Source organism: Lepidochelys kempii, chromosome 4, assembly GCF_965140285.1.
Source record: "Lepidochelys kempii isolate rLepKem1 chromosome 4, rLepKem1.hap1, whole genome shotgun sequence".
Classification (NCBI taxonomy): domain Eukaryota; kingdom Metazoa; phylum Chordata; order Testudines; family Cheloniidae; genus Lepidochelys; species Lepidochelys kempii.
Window position 1 is genome coordinate 55,132,999 of NC_136383.1, and position 17,751 is coordinate 55,150,749.

Consider the following 17,751-nt stretch of genomic DNA (forward strand, 5'->3'; position numbering starts at 1 on the left):
CAAAGTACTGCACTTGCTTAGGGGTGCTGCAAATAGAGATTTCAATGGAGTTTTCAAACGCTTTTTGCTATTGATTATTCTTAAGAGGAATTTTAATGTCTTGAGTGCAGGTTATAGAATTTGGCTTATACACCATTATGTGTTCCTCAGAGATGCAGTTGTACGGGAGAGATAGAAGCTTACATGGGTTAGCCACCATCTTCTAATTGCTTCTTCTTCATTGTTCAGTTTATTCTTTAAATAACCTGGTCTAGGAAGTGTCTAACTCAACCTGTGGCCTGCAAGCCACTTGCGGCCCAATCAACACAGAGCTGCGGCTCATGTGACATGCTGAGGGCAATATAGGTAGTATTGGATGTGGCCCAAAATGGTAAATAGGTTGAGAACTACTGGCTAACTTGTAGATACGCAGAGAAAGCTCAAGAAGGTAGATTAAATTTTATTCTGAGCTGTACAAAATTCTGTTAGTGTTATGCTATAGAAAATATCTCCAATGATTCACAGACCTTTGGCATCTCATCTTTTAAAGCTAGCATCATCTGGTCCTGGAGGAAAACCTGATAGCCCATACACCCAGGAAGCCACTGTGAGTTCTGGCACTACACCAAGGTACCCAATTATTTTTCTCCATATTTGCAGAATGGTCCCTCGGATAGGATTTTGTCTGATCTCCTGAGGGAGACTAGTATCTGTCATAAATCAAGTTGGAAAGAATAAGAGTAACAAGCTGTTTCAATGTTTTGCCCTGGAGGGCTGTTTCGAGTTTCTGTAAAATCCAACCTGTTCCAAACATCTTAAATTACAGTTGTCCAGATTGCAATGACAGGGAGGGTGTTAGTATCCTTGTATGTTTTCTTTATTTTGAACCTCAGCAAATGGATTTGGGGGCACTTTTCAAGCTATAAAAATTGTTGCATATTCATTTTATCTACTCCTTTTTTTATACCAACCAGGTAGCAGTACTAGAAAGATTTGTGGGTACTATAGTACCCAGGTAACATACATTTTAATCCAGTTAACTCATCCAAACATAGATAATGATAAATTATGCCACCTTTGAAGGGCAAGTTTATAAAAGGGGTTGCAGGTTTGGCATTATTAGTTTAGTTAAACTGGGTGAAAGTTGTGCCCCCTTGACACCTGAATTCCTCAGGGGACCATCAGCATAAGAAAGTACTTAGCATCTCATTGAAAGGTCAATCGCATTCAGCTCTCAAAACATAGTCCTTGTACGCCTTTAAGAATTATTTAAGGTATAGAATGAAAGCTTGTGTTTCACTGAAATATAATAGGATGTCTATCAGCACAGCCAATAATTATGTCATCATGAATATTATGATGCGCTGAATCTCTTAAAGCTATTGCAAGTGGTTCAGTGGAGAGAACTGACAGGAGAGGTGAGAGAACATTCCTGCACTGTGCCACTTTTTCAGGAGAAAGTCTCTAATCGGGATCTGTTCAAATAAAGGAATGCATACAGAGACTTACAGATAACAAAGGCCAAAATTTCTCTAGTACTAAAAGAATGTAGGCCCAAAGAACCCTACAGAATACCTTCTCAGCATCTATGGCAGATTGCATTTTGCTTAATGTTGTTTTACTTTGCAGGGTACCTTTCATAGCTAAGGCCCTTCATTTTTGTTTTTTATTTAGTTTAAAATTAGCCATGTCTTGATTACAAAAAATAAAAAATGGATGAAAAACACTACAAAAAATCAACTCAGAGTTTCTGGGCAAATATCAGGGTTAATATTGGGGGATTGGAGAAAAGAAGAAAAGCAACAAACAGGGAAAAGAAAGAGTACTTCTGACTCTGCTACCCATTCCAGAAGGAGAGATGGCAATTTGATAACCTGGGTTGCCCACATCACCAAGCAGCTATCTCCCTTTCCGGGGGGGGGGGGAGGAAGGGAGGGAGGGAGAGCTGGGTATGGGGAAATCTCCCTGGGCTCCCGTAGGGTCTGCCCAAGTTACCAAGCTGCCATCTCTCCTTGCAGCACAGGGAAGCTGGGTCTGGGGAGTTGTTTTTGCCATATGCCTGCATGTGTGTACCTTCCACTACATTTCCTCACTTTACAGACAGCCTCACATTTACAATTAAACTAATTTATTAGCATAAACACATCTACCTACTGTAATCTATTCTATTTTCTTGATATAAGCAGTAATTTCATGTACTTGAGTACATGTATTCAAAATTCAAGTGAAAACTGGTGAAAAGCAAATAACTTTTGCTAACGTTGGGAATTTTCGGTAAAAACAAAAACTTAAGAGCCTTGTCCATAGGTAAACTAGTTGGTAATCGGCTGACTAATTATATGAAACTTCTAAATTAAACCAGATTTTATATACATTAAAACTAAATATACAACTCTGCTGAGGGTAAACTGTCACGATTAAAGACAGAACAAAGGTCCAGTCATTAAAGAACACAGAACCATTATTAACCATACATTAATATTGTCATACTGCATAGTTAACACTAGATAGGCTGACTGGGCAATAATAGAATTATGTCCTATGATAACAGCCCTCTCTCTCTTTTCTCTTTTTATATTTTTATTGTAATTTGTAGGAGAGAGTTTTACAAGTACTATGAATTTTTTTTATTTTGTTTAATATTCAATACATATAATTAAACATGGCATAATTTGGAGTGTGTTGTTTGAACCTTCCAAATTGATTGGATTAGTTATAAATCAGTAAGGTAAGATGTGGGCTTGAATGACAGCAGAAATTCAAGTTTACTCCTATTCAGCAAGTTAGTCATAAGGATCAATAAGCCATAGGAAAGGAACAGGATGTTGAGACTGTTTAGAGGTCTATGAGAAAGATATAAATGATACTCCTTAATGAATGCATAGTCTGTTGATTATATGGAAAGTGCAGACTGCACTCAGTCTGGATCATCAATAATTGTCAATACAATTTTTGCACAAGATGATTCCTAATAAAAACATATCAGTGACTCTAAGTATGTACAATAAAACTAATAAATATGAATTATTTAAATACCTTTCATTTAAACAAACAATATTTCCAGTTTAATTACATAACGGCATTAATTTAATATAAAACATACCTTAAGATATGTTGAGTTAAGCTTTTCTGCTTGACTTTTCAAATTTCAGGCTTTTGAAGAGTTTCTAAACAAGGGATTATGTTTCTTTTAAGATAGTCAGTGTTCTTACTCATCAAGTAAGTGAGCTGGTTTTCTAGGAGATACATAAAAGTGCCTGTCATTTGGACTGATTCAGATGCCACAACTCTTTTTCCCACGGCTGTTAGCCGATTTTGAAATCTATCAATCTTTTCACTTAGTTGGTCTAAAAGAGTATTTTAGAGAAATTTCAGTTTCTGAAAATTTACTATCCAATACTCAGAGCAAGTGTAAATGAATTTCTCATATGACCTGGTTACCAAATCTCCACGTTCTGCAGACTGTGTGGCTCCACCATCTTGATCCATTCTTCCTAATCTGTTCCTAATCTTTTAGAACTGCAAATGTTGACATCAAATTGAGCAGGGTTGTCTTTTAGTGCTCAAAAAGGAGTTCACAAAAGTTTATAAAGCTATTCCTCTGATGTAACCACTTGGGAAGCCAAAATTAGCTCTTGAAATGAAGATCTTAAAATGCTTCAGCCAGGGGTCAAAGACAACACTGGTTAGCTTTCATGGAGTATCAGATCATCTCAGCCAGAGCTGGATGAAAACATGGGCACTACAGGCCTTTGCCTAGACTCAGGCTCTCGGAGTCATGTGATTACATCAAAATCTGAGTTCTCATTTTAAAAATATTTCCAGCTCTCATGGTTTAAAAGAAAAGTTTGAAAACATAAACTAAAATGTAACTGATACTGTGACATCTGCATGAGTCTACAGAGAGCCTGAAACAATAGCTCCAAGAGGAGTAAACTGCCCTATTAATTTAAATGGGGGTGTTAACTCCAAGACCTACTGCTCAGGTTGGGATGGGAAGGCACTATCAGCAATATCCCAGAAGAACATTCTGGGAAGGACCTTCCTACCTACACAATCAGGTGCACCTCAACTGCTGGGGTAAGGACCAGAGTATCAATTCCCACTTCGTCTGCCTCTCTACTGGAGAAAAGAGGACCTTTGCTGCTCCCAAAAAGACATGGGCCTCTCCTTCCATTCGTGGGGGTTGGAGAAAGGCCCTGACACCTCCGTTTTTCTGAGAGAGAAGTGGGCCCCTCTGCTCTTGCCATACCAACCACAGGTGGGGCCTGGACCAGATAGGGTATGTCTACAAAGCAAAGAAAAAACCATGGCTGGCCCATGCCAGCTGACTCAAGCTCGGGCTGCGGGGCTGTTTCATTTCTGTGTAGTCCGGGTTCGGGCTAGAGCTCAGACTCTATGACTCTCTGCAGTGGGAGAGTCCCAGAGCTCAGGTTCCAGCCCATGCCCAGAAGTCTATACAGCAATGAAACAGCCCCACAGCCCAAGCCCAATGAGCCCAAGTTGCCGGGAATGGGCCAGCCGTGGGGTTTTGTTTTTGTTGTTGTGTAGCCATATCCATAGAGCCCTGGGTTGTAGTGTGCTTGCATTCCTGGACTGCTTTAATACGACACTTATCCTAGCCCAAATTTTTTACTGTGCCGAAGGCCCTGTGACTGGAGACAGGTGCCTTCGGTGAGATAATCATACTTTTCTCAGAGTGAAGAAGGTTCATGACCATAAGGTGGGGCTTCTCAAACTTTTGAGAGCATGGATTTCATTTGAATAGAGTGACTGTCTCATGGACACCTCCCCTCTCATCTGCAATTCCATGGACAGTACACCCTCCCATTCACAAATGCTTAACATCTCTGAGGCAACTACACCTACACAAGATATTGCTCACCTGGAAGAATAATACTAGGAAATATTAGGAAACACAGCAATATTAGGAAATATAATGTATTTTCACTGACTTTTTTAATGTTTAGCCGTTGGAAATCGGGAGGAGGAGATATAGCAACATGTGACCACCAAGCTATCCATGGACCACAGTTTGGAGAATTCTGCCTCTGGGCAATCTGACTTTCTGGATCAGGTTTTTTAACACTTTACAAATCATATTTTAGTCACTCTCTTGTAAAAGTCTTTTAATCATAACAAATGGGAAATTACAAAGCAAAGGTTATGGAAATGTTCAAGAGCCAATGTTTTCCCACTGTGCTTATCTGTCTTATGCCTCCTACTTTGCTCTTTTGTCCAGTGTTTCAATGGACTGTCTGGGCTTCTTTAACAGAAAGCTACTGTAGTGGATTTCTATGATCTATTGCTTAAATGAACCCAGCATATTAGGTTAACTCCATTTCAGGGAGGAAATGGTTAAACAACTCACTGTTCCCTTGTGCCCGGGAAGCAGCCTTTGTGTTTAACATTGGCAGGGTCTCAGTCTGGGCTGAAGGTTTGGAGGGGGGGTTAAATGGGGGAGGGGACAGAAAGAGGGGACGTTCTGACATCTCTGTCTCTCTCTCTCTCTCTTGCTGATACAGTGGAGGTGGAGATTTCCAATCCCACCCAGTCACACTGAGAAAGGATTTGGTAAGGCTTCCCCAGAAGAAGCCACACTGAGGAAATTCTCAGCAGCAGCCTGAACTACACTTGGAGTGAGTTTGCAGTCTTCTATGCACGGAATTGGGGGCAGAAGCAGCTGTATGGTTCCTGGATAAGAGCCAAGGGAGCTTCATGGTATGGTTTTAGCACTTATCCTTAACAATTCAGAAAGGGATTGGGTGATGATGATAAAAGTGTGTGTTAGTTATCAGGAATCTTATTTTACCTTTGCAATAAATATTTTTTTAAAAAGTTTAAAATGTATAGAGCATAACAGATACCCAGTACTGAAGGGGAGTTGTGGATGGTAATGCTTTGCCACTTGCATTTTGGAACTGATCTTTTGACAGTGCTAGAAGGGAGGGTGTTTTCTTTTGTGTTGGAAGAAGGGAAAAGGGCAGATATCCCACAACCAATTACACTTTGTTTAGTGAGATCTAACTAGGAGAAAATTATTTTTTTCAGTACTTTTTATTGTAATTGCTTTGAAACTTCTGTCCTAGTTAAGTTTATTAGATCCCATTTTAAACCTCATGTGTCTTTTGGCCTTTTTAATTTAATGAATTAAATGTTTACAAATCTCAATAGTGTTTAATGAATTAAACAATTCATTTCAAACTGCCCGGTTTGGTTTTGAAAATCTTGACATGGGGACTGTCCTGGCTTTACTCTCCCTAGCAGGATATTTGTTGTTGGGAAGTTAGGAGTTTTATTCTCAACGTCCCGTGCTGGTTGTAAGAAATTTTGTGTACCATTGTGTTAGTAAAAAGAAAAGGAGTACTAGTGGCACTTTAGAGACTAACCAATTTATTTGAGCATAAGCTTTCGTGCATCCGATGAAGTGAGCTGTAGTACTAAGTGTACTAAGGTGCCACAAGTCCTCCTTTTCTTTTTGCGAATACAGACTAACACGGCTGCAACTCTGAAACCTGTCATTGTGTCAGTGACACACTGACACCACATGCATATGGCCTGTAAATGCACAGAAATTCCTTAGCTATTCTCGATACTGAGATTATGTAAATACAATGGGCTATTATATTGTATTCTCACAGACAGTTAACACAAGTATTATTATATTGCATGCAGTGGGGTGCTTGTGCACTGCTATTACACACCATACAGGCACTCTGAAAATACGCACATAGTAGTGGAGGATTTGTCAGTGACTCCATATCTTGGAATATGTATATCATGAATCCATGTTCTTGGAATTAGTATATGGGAATTCTTTTCATTTTGATTTTTCTACCTCTTCAGGAAAGGTTTCTTCTTGGGGTCTTGGGTATTCTGTACATCATTCATCCTGTTGTTTGTATGACTACCATGTTGACATCACATTTATGTGGGATATAAGTAATATATCAAATTTGCACATAAAAAGTTCATAAACTGAGAAAGAGAAGGTTAGTGGCATGGTTTAAGCAAAGGACTAGGTATTAGAAAATCTGGATTCTATACCTGGCTGTATCACTGATTTACTGTCTGAACAAGACAAGACGCTGCAATTCTCAGTGACTTAATTTTCCCCATTTGTAAAATTGTTGTTGTAAAATTATTATGAAGTGCTTTAGAATCCTAAACTGAAAGCACTAAACCAGTGCAAAGTATTGCTAGTGGTCCTGAGACACTAGTCGAACAAGCATTTTTAAAGTAAATATCTTAGACAGATACCAGTTAATTGGGTTTGTGATCATATACATAGACTAATATAGTGGGCCGGATTATGGTTTTAGCTACACCAATGAAGCAGGTCAGAATTTGTACCACTGAGGACAAACACAGGCATACTCTATGCAAAATACACGCATACAGATATTAGGGATGTGTATGCTCCTGTTACACACTCAAGACTCTTTACATACCACCTACTGGAATGGAAGAGCATAGTAGGCAGTAGTACTAAATATTTGTATTATGATAGTGCCCAAATGCCCGGTGTCAGTGAACTCTCGTTGCTTTCTACTGTAAATTCTTCACTGTTATTCTGTTTAATAATCCTTTAGGGAAAAATAGGAGGGGAATCTCCACATATTCTGGAATTAATTAACTTAAAAGTACCTCTGCAACTCCTTCATTCAAGTTCTCCGAGTAATATTACGCAGCACTGGACTTTCAAATCTCCAGTTTGGCTCAACACTGCCCTTGACTTTATCCTAGTTCACACAGAGATGTCTTGTGATAGTTTGTCACACTGAGCTGAAGGGAAGGGAAAAAATCTTTGGGGCTTGAGAGTGAGCACTAAACTTCACAAAAGAGAATCCCAGAGTGGTTTCTATGACCTGAAGCATGATGCAGCATTACTAATATTGATGATAACCATCCTCCACTGCAGTAAATAGGCCACAGACTTTTCTGTTACTCAGGGTCACACTTGTGGTGGAAGAATGTCCTACTACTGATGTGCCCTTTAAAAGCAGCAGATTTCATGGGTTATTCCTTGGGATGTCATGCCAAGTATTTAGTATGCAATATCTATCATGTTTGCTTTTTTATACAATTATAATTAACTTATCTACCATTAACATCTGAACATGAGCTGCATTGGAATTCTGAAATATCCAGGATAAATTTCTACTAGCCTACTAGTATATGTAGCAGATTTAAAAGCATTAAGGGCCTGATCCAAAGCCTACTGAAGTCAATATGAGTCTCTCCATTTACTTCTGAGGGCTTTGGATCTGGCACTAAATGAACTACTTATTCATGAACTGGACTTGAAAATGATATATTCAGGGCTTTTAAATTTTAAAAGCCAGCTAATTATTATGGCAAAGAAAAATAGGTCTATAGCATGATTTTTGCAGTACACCAACAAATATTAAAACAAATAATAATAACAATACGTTCTGGCCTTAAATAGAATTTATGAATTTAGGGTTGTGGCTTTGTTATTTAGCAGAACTCCAGCTATGGAAAAATTTAAATTTTCTTTTGATTAAAGTATCAGTAATGCTGCCAAGACACCCCATGCTGATTTACTCAACTGGGAAGCTTAAGTCTTGTGACAAAACTCTTATCCATCACTTGTTGTCTGGAATGCTTTATCCCTTATATAGACAAATACTCCTACACACTTTTGTGATATGGCAGGATTTCTTTAGCACTACCCCTCAGATGCCATGGGGATTTTCTGTCTCATTTTGTAATCTATTATTCAAGATAGCTTAACTAGTATAAAAAACAAGCTGAACAAGCACTTCTTTTGAAATGAGAAATAAGATAATTGTTAATCTGTGTTTTGTTTATGTTTTGTTTCTCCATATAGGTGAAGAAGTGAGAAGGATCACACTGAAATATTGAAAGAACTATTTCATTGAATGTACCTGCTATTCAAGACTTTAGGATGGAAACCTTTTGTTTAAGAGTCTCCTTGCTACTGCTTGTCACTGGATGTGTCCTCAGCGACAGTTCTGACAGATATTACACCAATCTGAGTGATTCTGGAAACTATTTGACCACGTACTCTGGAATAGAGCCCAGCTTACTCCTTACTACTAGCCGACCCATGGTACCCAACAAAACAAACTATTGCTCCCAACGGACTAAAATTGTTGACACTTTCAAATATGTTAACACAGTGATAGCTTGTATTATTTTCATCGTTGGATTGGTTGGGAATGCAACTTTGCTGAGGATCATTTACCAGAACAAGTGTATGAGGAATGGCCCCAATGCGCTGATAGCTAGCCTGGCACTAGGAGATCTTATCTATATTGTCATTGATATTCCTATCAATGTATATAAGGTAGGAAGCAGCAACGGGTACACTTTAACTGCTGTTCTTTAACAGGGTGACAACGTATCAGTGTGTTTGTTTCTAATTACTGCTTTTCTATTTATTAATTATAAAGGAAAGGGAAATTTAACTCAGTCTATGTTCAAAAGCAAATGTCAAGACATCATTTTTAGGTTTTGGATGGTGTCCTTCAGACAACTAGCTGAGGACAGAATTAAACAAATGAAGAGAGCAGCTTTTGAAAAGACGGCTGTTCTCTTTATGGATCAGATTGATAGCTACCATTTGGGGAACATATCCTAGTCTTCCTTTGTTTATACAGAAAATATTTCCTATGATTTACACAGTCTTTATGTGATGATTTATTAGCCCTTCCAGAATGTCAATAGAGTTGAGTGGTAGGGCTTGAATTTAACATTCAGTCATGGCAGAGGCTCAAATCAGTTTATGATTGTTAAGGCCACTTATACATCAGAATAGTGTTTAAGTACTGTTTGGCAGACGGATTTGTCAAAATACATGAAGGATTATAAACAATTCTTTTAAATGTAACTAAATTACGCAGTGCAGCCTTGATTTAATATATAATAAGCAAACCCATAAAAGGCTACTTTTTATATTGAATTGTACATTTACTGGCCCAAATTTGACCATAAACTTGCATGATTATATCATATGATTATACTGGGCCCAAAGAGATCTAGACTTCACTGATATATGCTGTGGGTTGGAAGGACAGAACTACAATTAGAAATAGATTTTAAAAGACACATTTTTTTTAATTAAGCAAAAGACTCCTGTGGGACCTAATATAGCTGCTGTTGATGTGAACAAGAACAGGATTGTACCTTGGTTATTTTCATGGGGATCAAAATATTTGGCTGATCTTGAAACTTGCCTGAATGTGTTTTAGAAACCCTTGAAATATGTTTGTAAAGTTTTTTTCACTTTAGCCTTGTGAGTCTCGAAAGCAAACACACTGCTGAGATTATTATGACTATTCTTTCCCTAGGACCTCAAACAAGGCATAATATTATAAAATACTGGCTTTCAACCTTTTTTTCATTTGCGGACCCCTAAAAACTTTTGAATGGAGGTGTGGGCCCCTTTGGAAATCTCAGACATAGCCTGCAGACCCACAGGGGTCTGCCAACCACAGGTTGAAAACCACTGTTCTATGATAACAACAACCTTTCACGGACCTCTTAGACATAGTCTGTGAACCCCCAACTGTCCATAAACCATAGGTTGAAAACCACTGTTATAAAATAAACAATTTAACCTCCAAAGATTTTTGGCAAATTTCTGATTTTTTCACACTCACATATATATCTTTTTTCATTAATAAAATATATAGTAAATGTTTGCCTATTAGGGCTTAAAAATGGGTTTTAAAATAAAAAGAAAATAGCTCAGATTTTGAAAATCTCTCTCTCTAGAAATGTATACTATAAATTATAATTAGGGGCAGAACTATAATACAGTTGTACATACCACAAGGCTATAAGAAATTCTACTTTGTTTTTTTATAAAACTAATCAAATATATGTGTATATGTATGAAATAAGACACAGGGCCTGTTTCTGATCTCACTTACACTGGTATAGATTAGAGGTTAATAAGTTAATAGCATTATCCTGGTTTTAAACCAGTGAGATCAGAATCAAGCCAAAGTTGTGGTCATAAAAATACATGTGTTGTATTAGAAGCTGGTAGCAACTACAGTGGATGAAAATTTTCCATTAAAATTGTTTTTCAATGGAAAGTGCAAATTCTGAAAAATCAAAATCTTCTGTGGCAAAATTTTAACTTTTCCAAAAATGTTCAATTTTCCATTGGGAAAATCAAAATGAAATATTTTGTTTCAGGCTGAGCTGACCCAAATCAAAATATTTTAGCTTATCGAATAGACTCTAAAGGTTTAGATTTGGGTCAGTTTGACATTAATATACATCTGCCTGAGCTGCTTTAGTGCCTTATGGGAGATGTAATTCAGGTGCCTCATGCTCCCATTCTTCTCCATGGGCTGGACTACATCCTATATGATCTCTAGTCTTTCTCTGGTTGAACTGCCATGGTGCATCTTGGAATATTTTCTATGTTCTGCTTTTGCCTGAGATGGAATTTTACTGGAAAGTTTCAGCAGAAGTGGTACAGGTGTTTTGAGAATGAGCTTAGAGGTAATTTTGATAATATTAAAAATTTTCCTCAAGCTATTTTTTAAAGAGCTCTAGCGCCTCCTTGACTTAGAGCATGAACTTGAAATTTGGGAGGAGGATAGTCCTGGATGAGAGGACATTTTGCCGGTTTTATGAAAATCGATTGAAATGTGGTCAAGCTACAAGCTAGAGAAAGTTGTCATTTTTAGATGCGTCGTAGAACCTGTTAGAGATTTGTTCATTAACTTTCTAAATATTCCATTACTGTGTGCAGTGTAGGTGTAGCCATGTCAGTTCCAGGATATTGGAGGGACAAGGTGGGTGAGGTAATATCTTTTATTGGACCAACTTTCTGTTGGTGATAGAGACTAGCTTTCGAGCCACACAGAGCTCCTCTTCAGACCTGAGATGAGCTCTCCCTGGCTCGAAAGCCTGTGTCTCTCACCAACAGAAGTTGGTCCAATAAAAGATATTACCCGCCCTATATCTCTGAATATTCCACTGGCCCTATGCATGCTTGCTGGCCCTGCTGTATCTCATGCATCATTCTAAAGCAGCCACACAGAATACAAACAAAATGGCCCTCACTCACCCTATCAAAATACCCTTTTGGCACTGTGGAAAAAATAGTATATAATCATGTAATTAAAGACTGTAGTTGAAATCCTGGCCCCACTGAAGTCAGTGGGAGTTTTGCTATTTACTTTTCTGGAGCTAGGATTTCCACCGGTGTTCAATTCATACACACAGGGAGCAGAATTAAAGTTGCATTAAAGTAAATTCTCCTACTTCTTAATTTTTGAGTGCTTGACTTTGCAACCTGAATAAGTTTTTGAAATATAATATATTATATATTTCTATCCCTGAAGTGTACTGTCAGTTGGCTGAGAAGCTTTTATTAGAACTGAGCACTTTGGCAATTCCCCTAACAAATGTTAATGTTATTATAGTACATTTTTAATATAAACCATTCCATGACTTAAAAAACACATGGTGATATTACTAGTCAAAGGAAGAGTTGTTTTTAAATAGTAACTACTTCTAAAAAAATGTTCTATTTTATAATTTAGTTTAAAATACGCTCTGTCTTTAGGACATACAGGAATCCTAAAATCCACAGCAGCATTTAACTGCATTCTGACAGCTGCAACTCATGGCATCTTCTTTGGGACCTGCTGAAAATATTATTGGAACTTGGAAATGGATGTGACTGGTTTTTAATGAAAAATCAGAATTCAGAGAAACAAAGTTTGCTTTCTTCCTCGTGGGTCAAACACCAGTTTAAAGGTTTTCTGCACTCAGTTTTGATCTAAATTTTAAGTGTCTATATTTCAGAAGTCAGCTTCATGCTGAGCCATATAAACTTCAGCAAAGCCAGACCAGTTTGAGTTGGAGGCACCAGAACGGTTTTCTGCTGTAGATAGTATTAATTGTTTCCATTACAAATTAATATAACACAATTGTTTATGTATAAATGATTTCAAATGTTTTGTAAGTTACAGATCCCGCACTGTTTAGTCAGACAAACTTTCCTGGACATCAGAGTTGAAACATTTATCTAGATAATAAGACTTCCACAGTTAGGTAACAGGATAAAAATATATAAGAGACAGAAATTTTCATGATTCAAGACATAAACCATACACTAACTGACTGGGCCTAAGAATAAGCTTCCTCTGTGGGCAGGTTATTTCATTATTGTTTGCTGTATCAAAATCTGTTTCTTTTGTGTTTCTTTGCATTTATAAGGTATATGAAATCATGAAAATATAAATTAACCTAAATGTATTATAGTCATAAAATGTAAATTTCAAATACAGCAAATTTACTAATTGCCAGTCACACACAATCATAAAAAGTGAAGAATATATTCAGAACTTGGGTATATTTTTCCATAAACCTAATCAAAATGCCAGAAAGTGGTTTCCAGGAAATAAATTATGGGATTTACTCTTACAATCTGAACCTTTATCTCTTCTTGAAGAGTCTACCACTATATTACCAATTGAGATCCTTCCTGTAATTCGCAGTTTGAACTAATTAAATGTGAAGCAATACTGCAAACAGACATAGTGGAGTCATATATCAGCTAAGGATCTGGTCCTTTATATTTAAGTTATTTTCTAAACCTGCCTTGTCAGGAAGATGGACTCAAATATCTTCTAGGACTTTTTTGTCTCCAACTACTATTACCCTCTAACCTCTTTTCCTCATGACTGCTACCCCCTAATGATTTACAAAAATGTTCTAGACATTAGCAATATTCACTAATTTGCCTGAGCCATAACAGACTGAAACACTGGTCTTAAGACAACTTTTAGTTTTGTTTTTAATCAAATTTCTATTGTGTTTACACTGCTTGGGCCCAAATCTCCCTGCAAAGGGATCCCTTCCTGATGCCTACAAGTCCATGAGAGTTACTTGAATCCAGCAAGGGAATAAAAAAAACCTATCACTATTTTTTGTAAAAAATTGCTGGAGCAGTGAACATAACATGTAAAATATGGCAAAGTGTTCAGGATTGAGTAATATCTGATGGGGGTTGAAATAGGATTTCATAAATATTTATGATTAAAACATAAATTAAATAGTCTAATGCAACCCAGCTTCCCTGGAAAGCATTAAGTTACAATTTTAACATGAGCTCACCTTCCACCCTGTGTGTGTTTTTAATGTATACTTAAAACAAAGATCTAATCATTCAAATCTAACCTAGGAAATAAGGTTGATGTATGACTCCTTGCCTTACATTTAATAGTTTTAACTCTCTGGACCATTAGGTTACATACAAATAACTGAGGCCAAACTGGCCCCTTCTGTACCTTTCTTCTTTAAATCTGATTAACAGGGTATTTTTCATATTCATTTCATTGGTGGTGAAGTCAATGACCCCAATCCAGAGAGCTGATATATATCTCCAGTGCTCAAGATGAAAAAAAAGAGTGTTATCTTTTATGGACTGAGGTTTTCTGTTGGTAGGTTCATATCCTAGTCACACCAGCAAACCCAAACCTCAGCGGTTCGTGTAGAGTAGCATTAGGCGGAGTATTGTGAATGGCATGCCTCTGGTAAATAGCATGTGACCAGCCTGTGGTAAATTTGCATGAAATCTCTGCCTTTTTCTTTCTGCTGAACGAAGTCTTATGTTGCAGCACTCCTAGTCATTAGCATTTTTGGGCAGCAAAAAGTCTGAATGTGCGGTGAGGAGCTAAACTAACCTATCCCCACCTCCTGCACAAGGATTTAATTAAAAGTCACAATGTTTAACAGTTTGGTACACTTAGCTGGGTTTCTTTTTACCATCACAATTAATATGGATAATAATGAAACAAAATGGACCTGATCCTATCGTCCTTCTAAGCAAGTAGCATCCACTGAAGTCTAAAGGACTTGCATGTGCAAAAGGGGTGTAGAACCAAGCCCACTGCAAACATAAATCTAAACCCCACCATCCATACTCGGATGAGAAACTCCAATTTAAAGCAGGATTTTGCCCATGTGCAGCCGGTGTCAAGTGGAGTGCCCCAGGGGTTGGTCCTGGGGCCGGTTTTGTTCAATATCTTCATAAATGATCTGGAGGATGGTGTGGATTGCACTCTCAGCAAATTTGCGGATGATACTAAACTGGGAGGAGTGGTAGATACGCTGGAGGGCAGGGATAGGATACAGAGGGACCTAGACAAATTGGAGGATTGGGCCAAAAGAAATCTGATGAGGTTCAATAAGGATAATTGCAGAGTCCTGCACTTAGGACGGAAGAACCCAATGCACAGCTACAGACTAGGGACCGAATGGCTAGGCAGCAGTTCTGCGGAAAAGGACCTAGGGGTGACAATGGATGAGAAGCTGGATATGAGTCAGCAGTGTGCCCTTGTTGCCAAGAAGGCCAATGGCATTTTGGGATGTATAAGTAGGGGCATAGCGAGCAGATCGAGGGACGTGATTGTCCCCCTCTATTCGACATTGGTGAGGCCTCATCTGGAGTACTGTGTCCACTTTTGGGCCCCACACTACAAGAAGGATGTGGATAAATTGGAAAGAGTCCAGCAAAGGGCAACAAAAATGATTAGGGGTCTGGAACACATGACTTATGAGGAGAGGCTGAGGGAACTGGGATTGTTTAGTCTGCGGAAGAGAAGAATGAGGGGAGATTTGATAGCTGCTTTCAACTACCTGAGAGGTGGTTCCAGAGAGGATGGTTCTAGACTATTCTCAGTGGTGGAAGAGGACAGGACAAGGAGTAATGGTCTCAAGTTGCAGTGGGGGAGGTTTAGGTTGGATATTAGGAAAAACTTTTTCACTAGGAGGGTGTTGAAACACTGGAATGCGTTGCCTAGGGAGGTGGTGGAATCTCCTTCCTTAGAAGTTTTTAAGGTCAGACTTGACAAAGCCCTGGCTGGGATGATTTAATTGGGGATGGGTCCTGCTTTTGAGCAGGGGGTTGGACTAGATGACCTCCTGAGGTCCCTTCCAACCCTGATATTCTATGATTCTATGATTCTATGAATACATGTTTTCCATTAAGTATTAGCTCCTTCAAGGGTAGATTGCATACAGATTGCATCTGAACTTCCACTCTGTTCAGATCAGTGATTTTAAGAAGTAGTGGCTTGGTACCTGCAAGTTACACAGAACTCAGTACATTAGTGGTAAGAATGTTCTGAGTCTGGGTGTCTGGGAGAGGAGGGGCAAAATGAGTCTTCCCTTCCTGATGCCCACATGCGATGGCTGGGTATAAAAGCAGTCCTGAGAGGATACAGGAATTGCTCCATCCTAACGTACCTGGTGGCACAAATCACCCCAAATGGGGTCAACAGGGGCCAGGAAGAGACAGAAACAAGTACCTGTCTTCCCCATTTGCACTGTGGAAGCAGATTATAGCAACCTAAAAGAAAGTACAACATGTACCTTTGCACTGCACTCCAAAGAGCTGGGGGAAGAGATTTTGCCTCCTGCAGTACAATCCCTACCAGAGCTCCCCCTGTGGTGGTGCAGAGCTGCATCACCTCTTACTCACAGCTGTACCTAGTAGGCAGTATTGAAACCCCTTGAGAGGTAACTTGTCCTCACCCAGCACATAACCAGTTCCTCCCTGCCCTTCCTTCTAATATATGGTGTCTGTGGATCTGCAGTGCATTGATCACTGTAGTAGCTAGGTGCCCTAGGTATAACAAGAATGTTTTAGAATGTTCTCTCTATTCCTTCTTCAATCAGCTGAAATAGACAGATAACAAGGGAGTGTTCTGATTGCACATATCCAGGGTTCAGGAGTTCTGCAGTAGTTGGTTAGCAATACTGTCACTCTCCTTTAGCAACATACAAAAGGCAACACAATTGGAAATAAAATAAAAGAGGCACTTTGCCCAGGGATTGGGAAAAAAATCTTTTCAACAAACCACCATGCACACAAGCATACCTAACAGATAATTCCTCTGAAGAAGAGTAGCACAACTTGAAGTACAGTACACCTCAAAAGAAGAGGACGTTTGCCAACACCACAGACCAAATAAAAAGAGCAACTAATCATACTGTGTAAACAACAAAAATACCACAAGGGAGATGTCTAGAATTGTAAGGAATGCTTTACCACTACGCAGACTTCGTAAAATAATAGTACAAGAATTTTAAAGACAAACTCAAAAACTTTTACCTGCTGTTTGCTTCAGAACCAGGCATTCGTTATCCGAGCTTTCAGCATCTCTGTGAAATGTAACCCTTCTGCTTCACAATGAGGTCTGTACAGCCCCATCCATAGTTACATCTCACTGCCTAAGCGGGAAGAAAAAAACTAGGAATCCAAGGATATTATCGCCAGAGGCCCTGTTGCTCACTCCCACCTCTGCTGAGCAGGACAAAGGGGAGTAAAAGCTGCAGAAAAAACTGTGATGGGACAGTGCAGAGGGGAGAAAATGAAATGGCCTTGCTGATACTCCCTACCTCTCCACAGGACCTTTCACCCCTTACAAAAAAATTGCATTGCCCATTGTTCTCGCAGAAAATCGAATAGGAGGGAGGAGCAAAACTAACAATATGCTCCCCACAAAGAACTGCAATATGCACTGTGGAGAGTTAGTGTTGTTTGAAGCTCCATGCTTTCTGATTCCCTATAACAGGGGTTCTCAACCTTTTTCTTTCTGAGGCCCCCATCAACATGCTATGAAAACTCCACAGCCCACCTGTGCCACAATGACTCGTTTTCTGCATATAAAAGCCATGGCTGGCTATAGGGGGCAGCAAGCAGGGAAATGGCCTGGGGCCCCACTCCACAGGAGTCCTGGCAAAGCTACA

At 38.9% G+C, this 17,751-nt stretch overlaps 1 protein-coding gene across 1 annotated transcript in view; it reads left to right on the top strand.

Annotated features, from left to right (window-relative positions):
* Positions 1–5,508: 5,508 nt before the first annotated feature.
* EDNRA (endothelin receptor type A) overlaps positions 5,509–17,751 on the top strand; it is a 40,178-nt gene continuing 27,935 nt past the window's right edge. The window contains exons 1-2 of the mRNA XM_073341301.1: positions 5,509–5,700; positions 8,834–9,313. Of these exons, the coding sequence (XP_073197402.1) occupies positions 8,912–9,313 (402 nt within the window). The 5' untranslated portion in view covers positions 5,509–5,700; positions 8,834–8,911. The remainder of the gene's footprint in view (positions 5,701–8,833; positions 9,314–17,751) is intronic.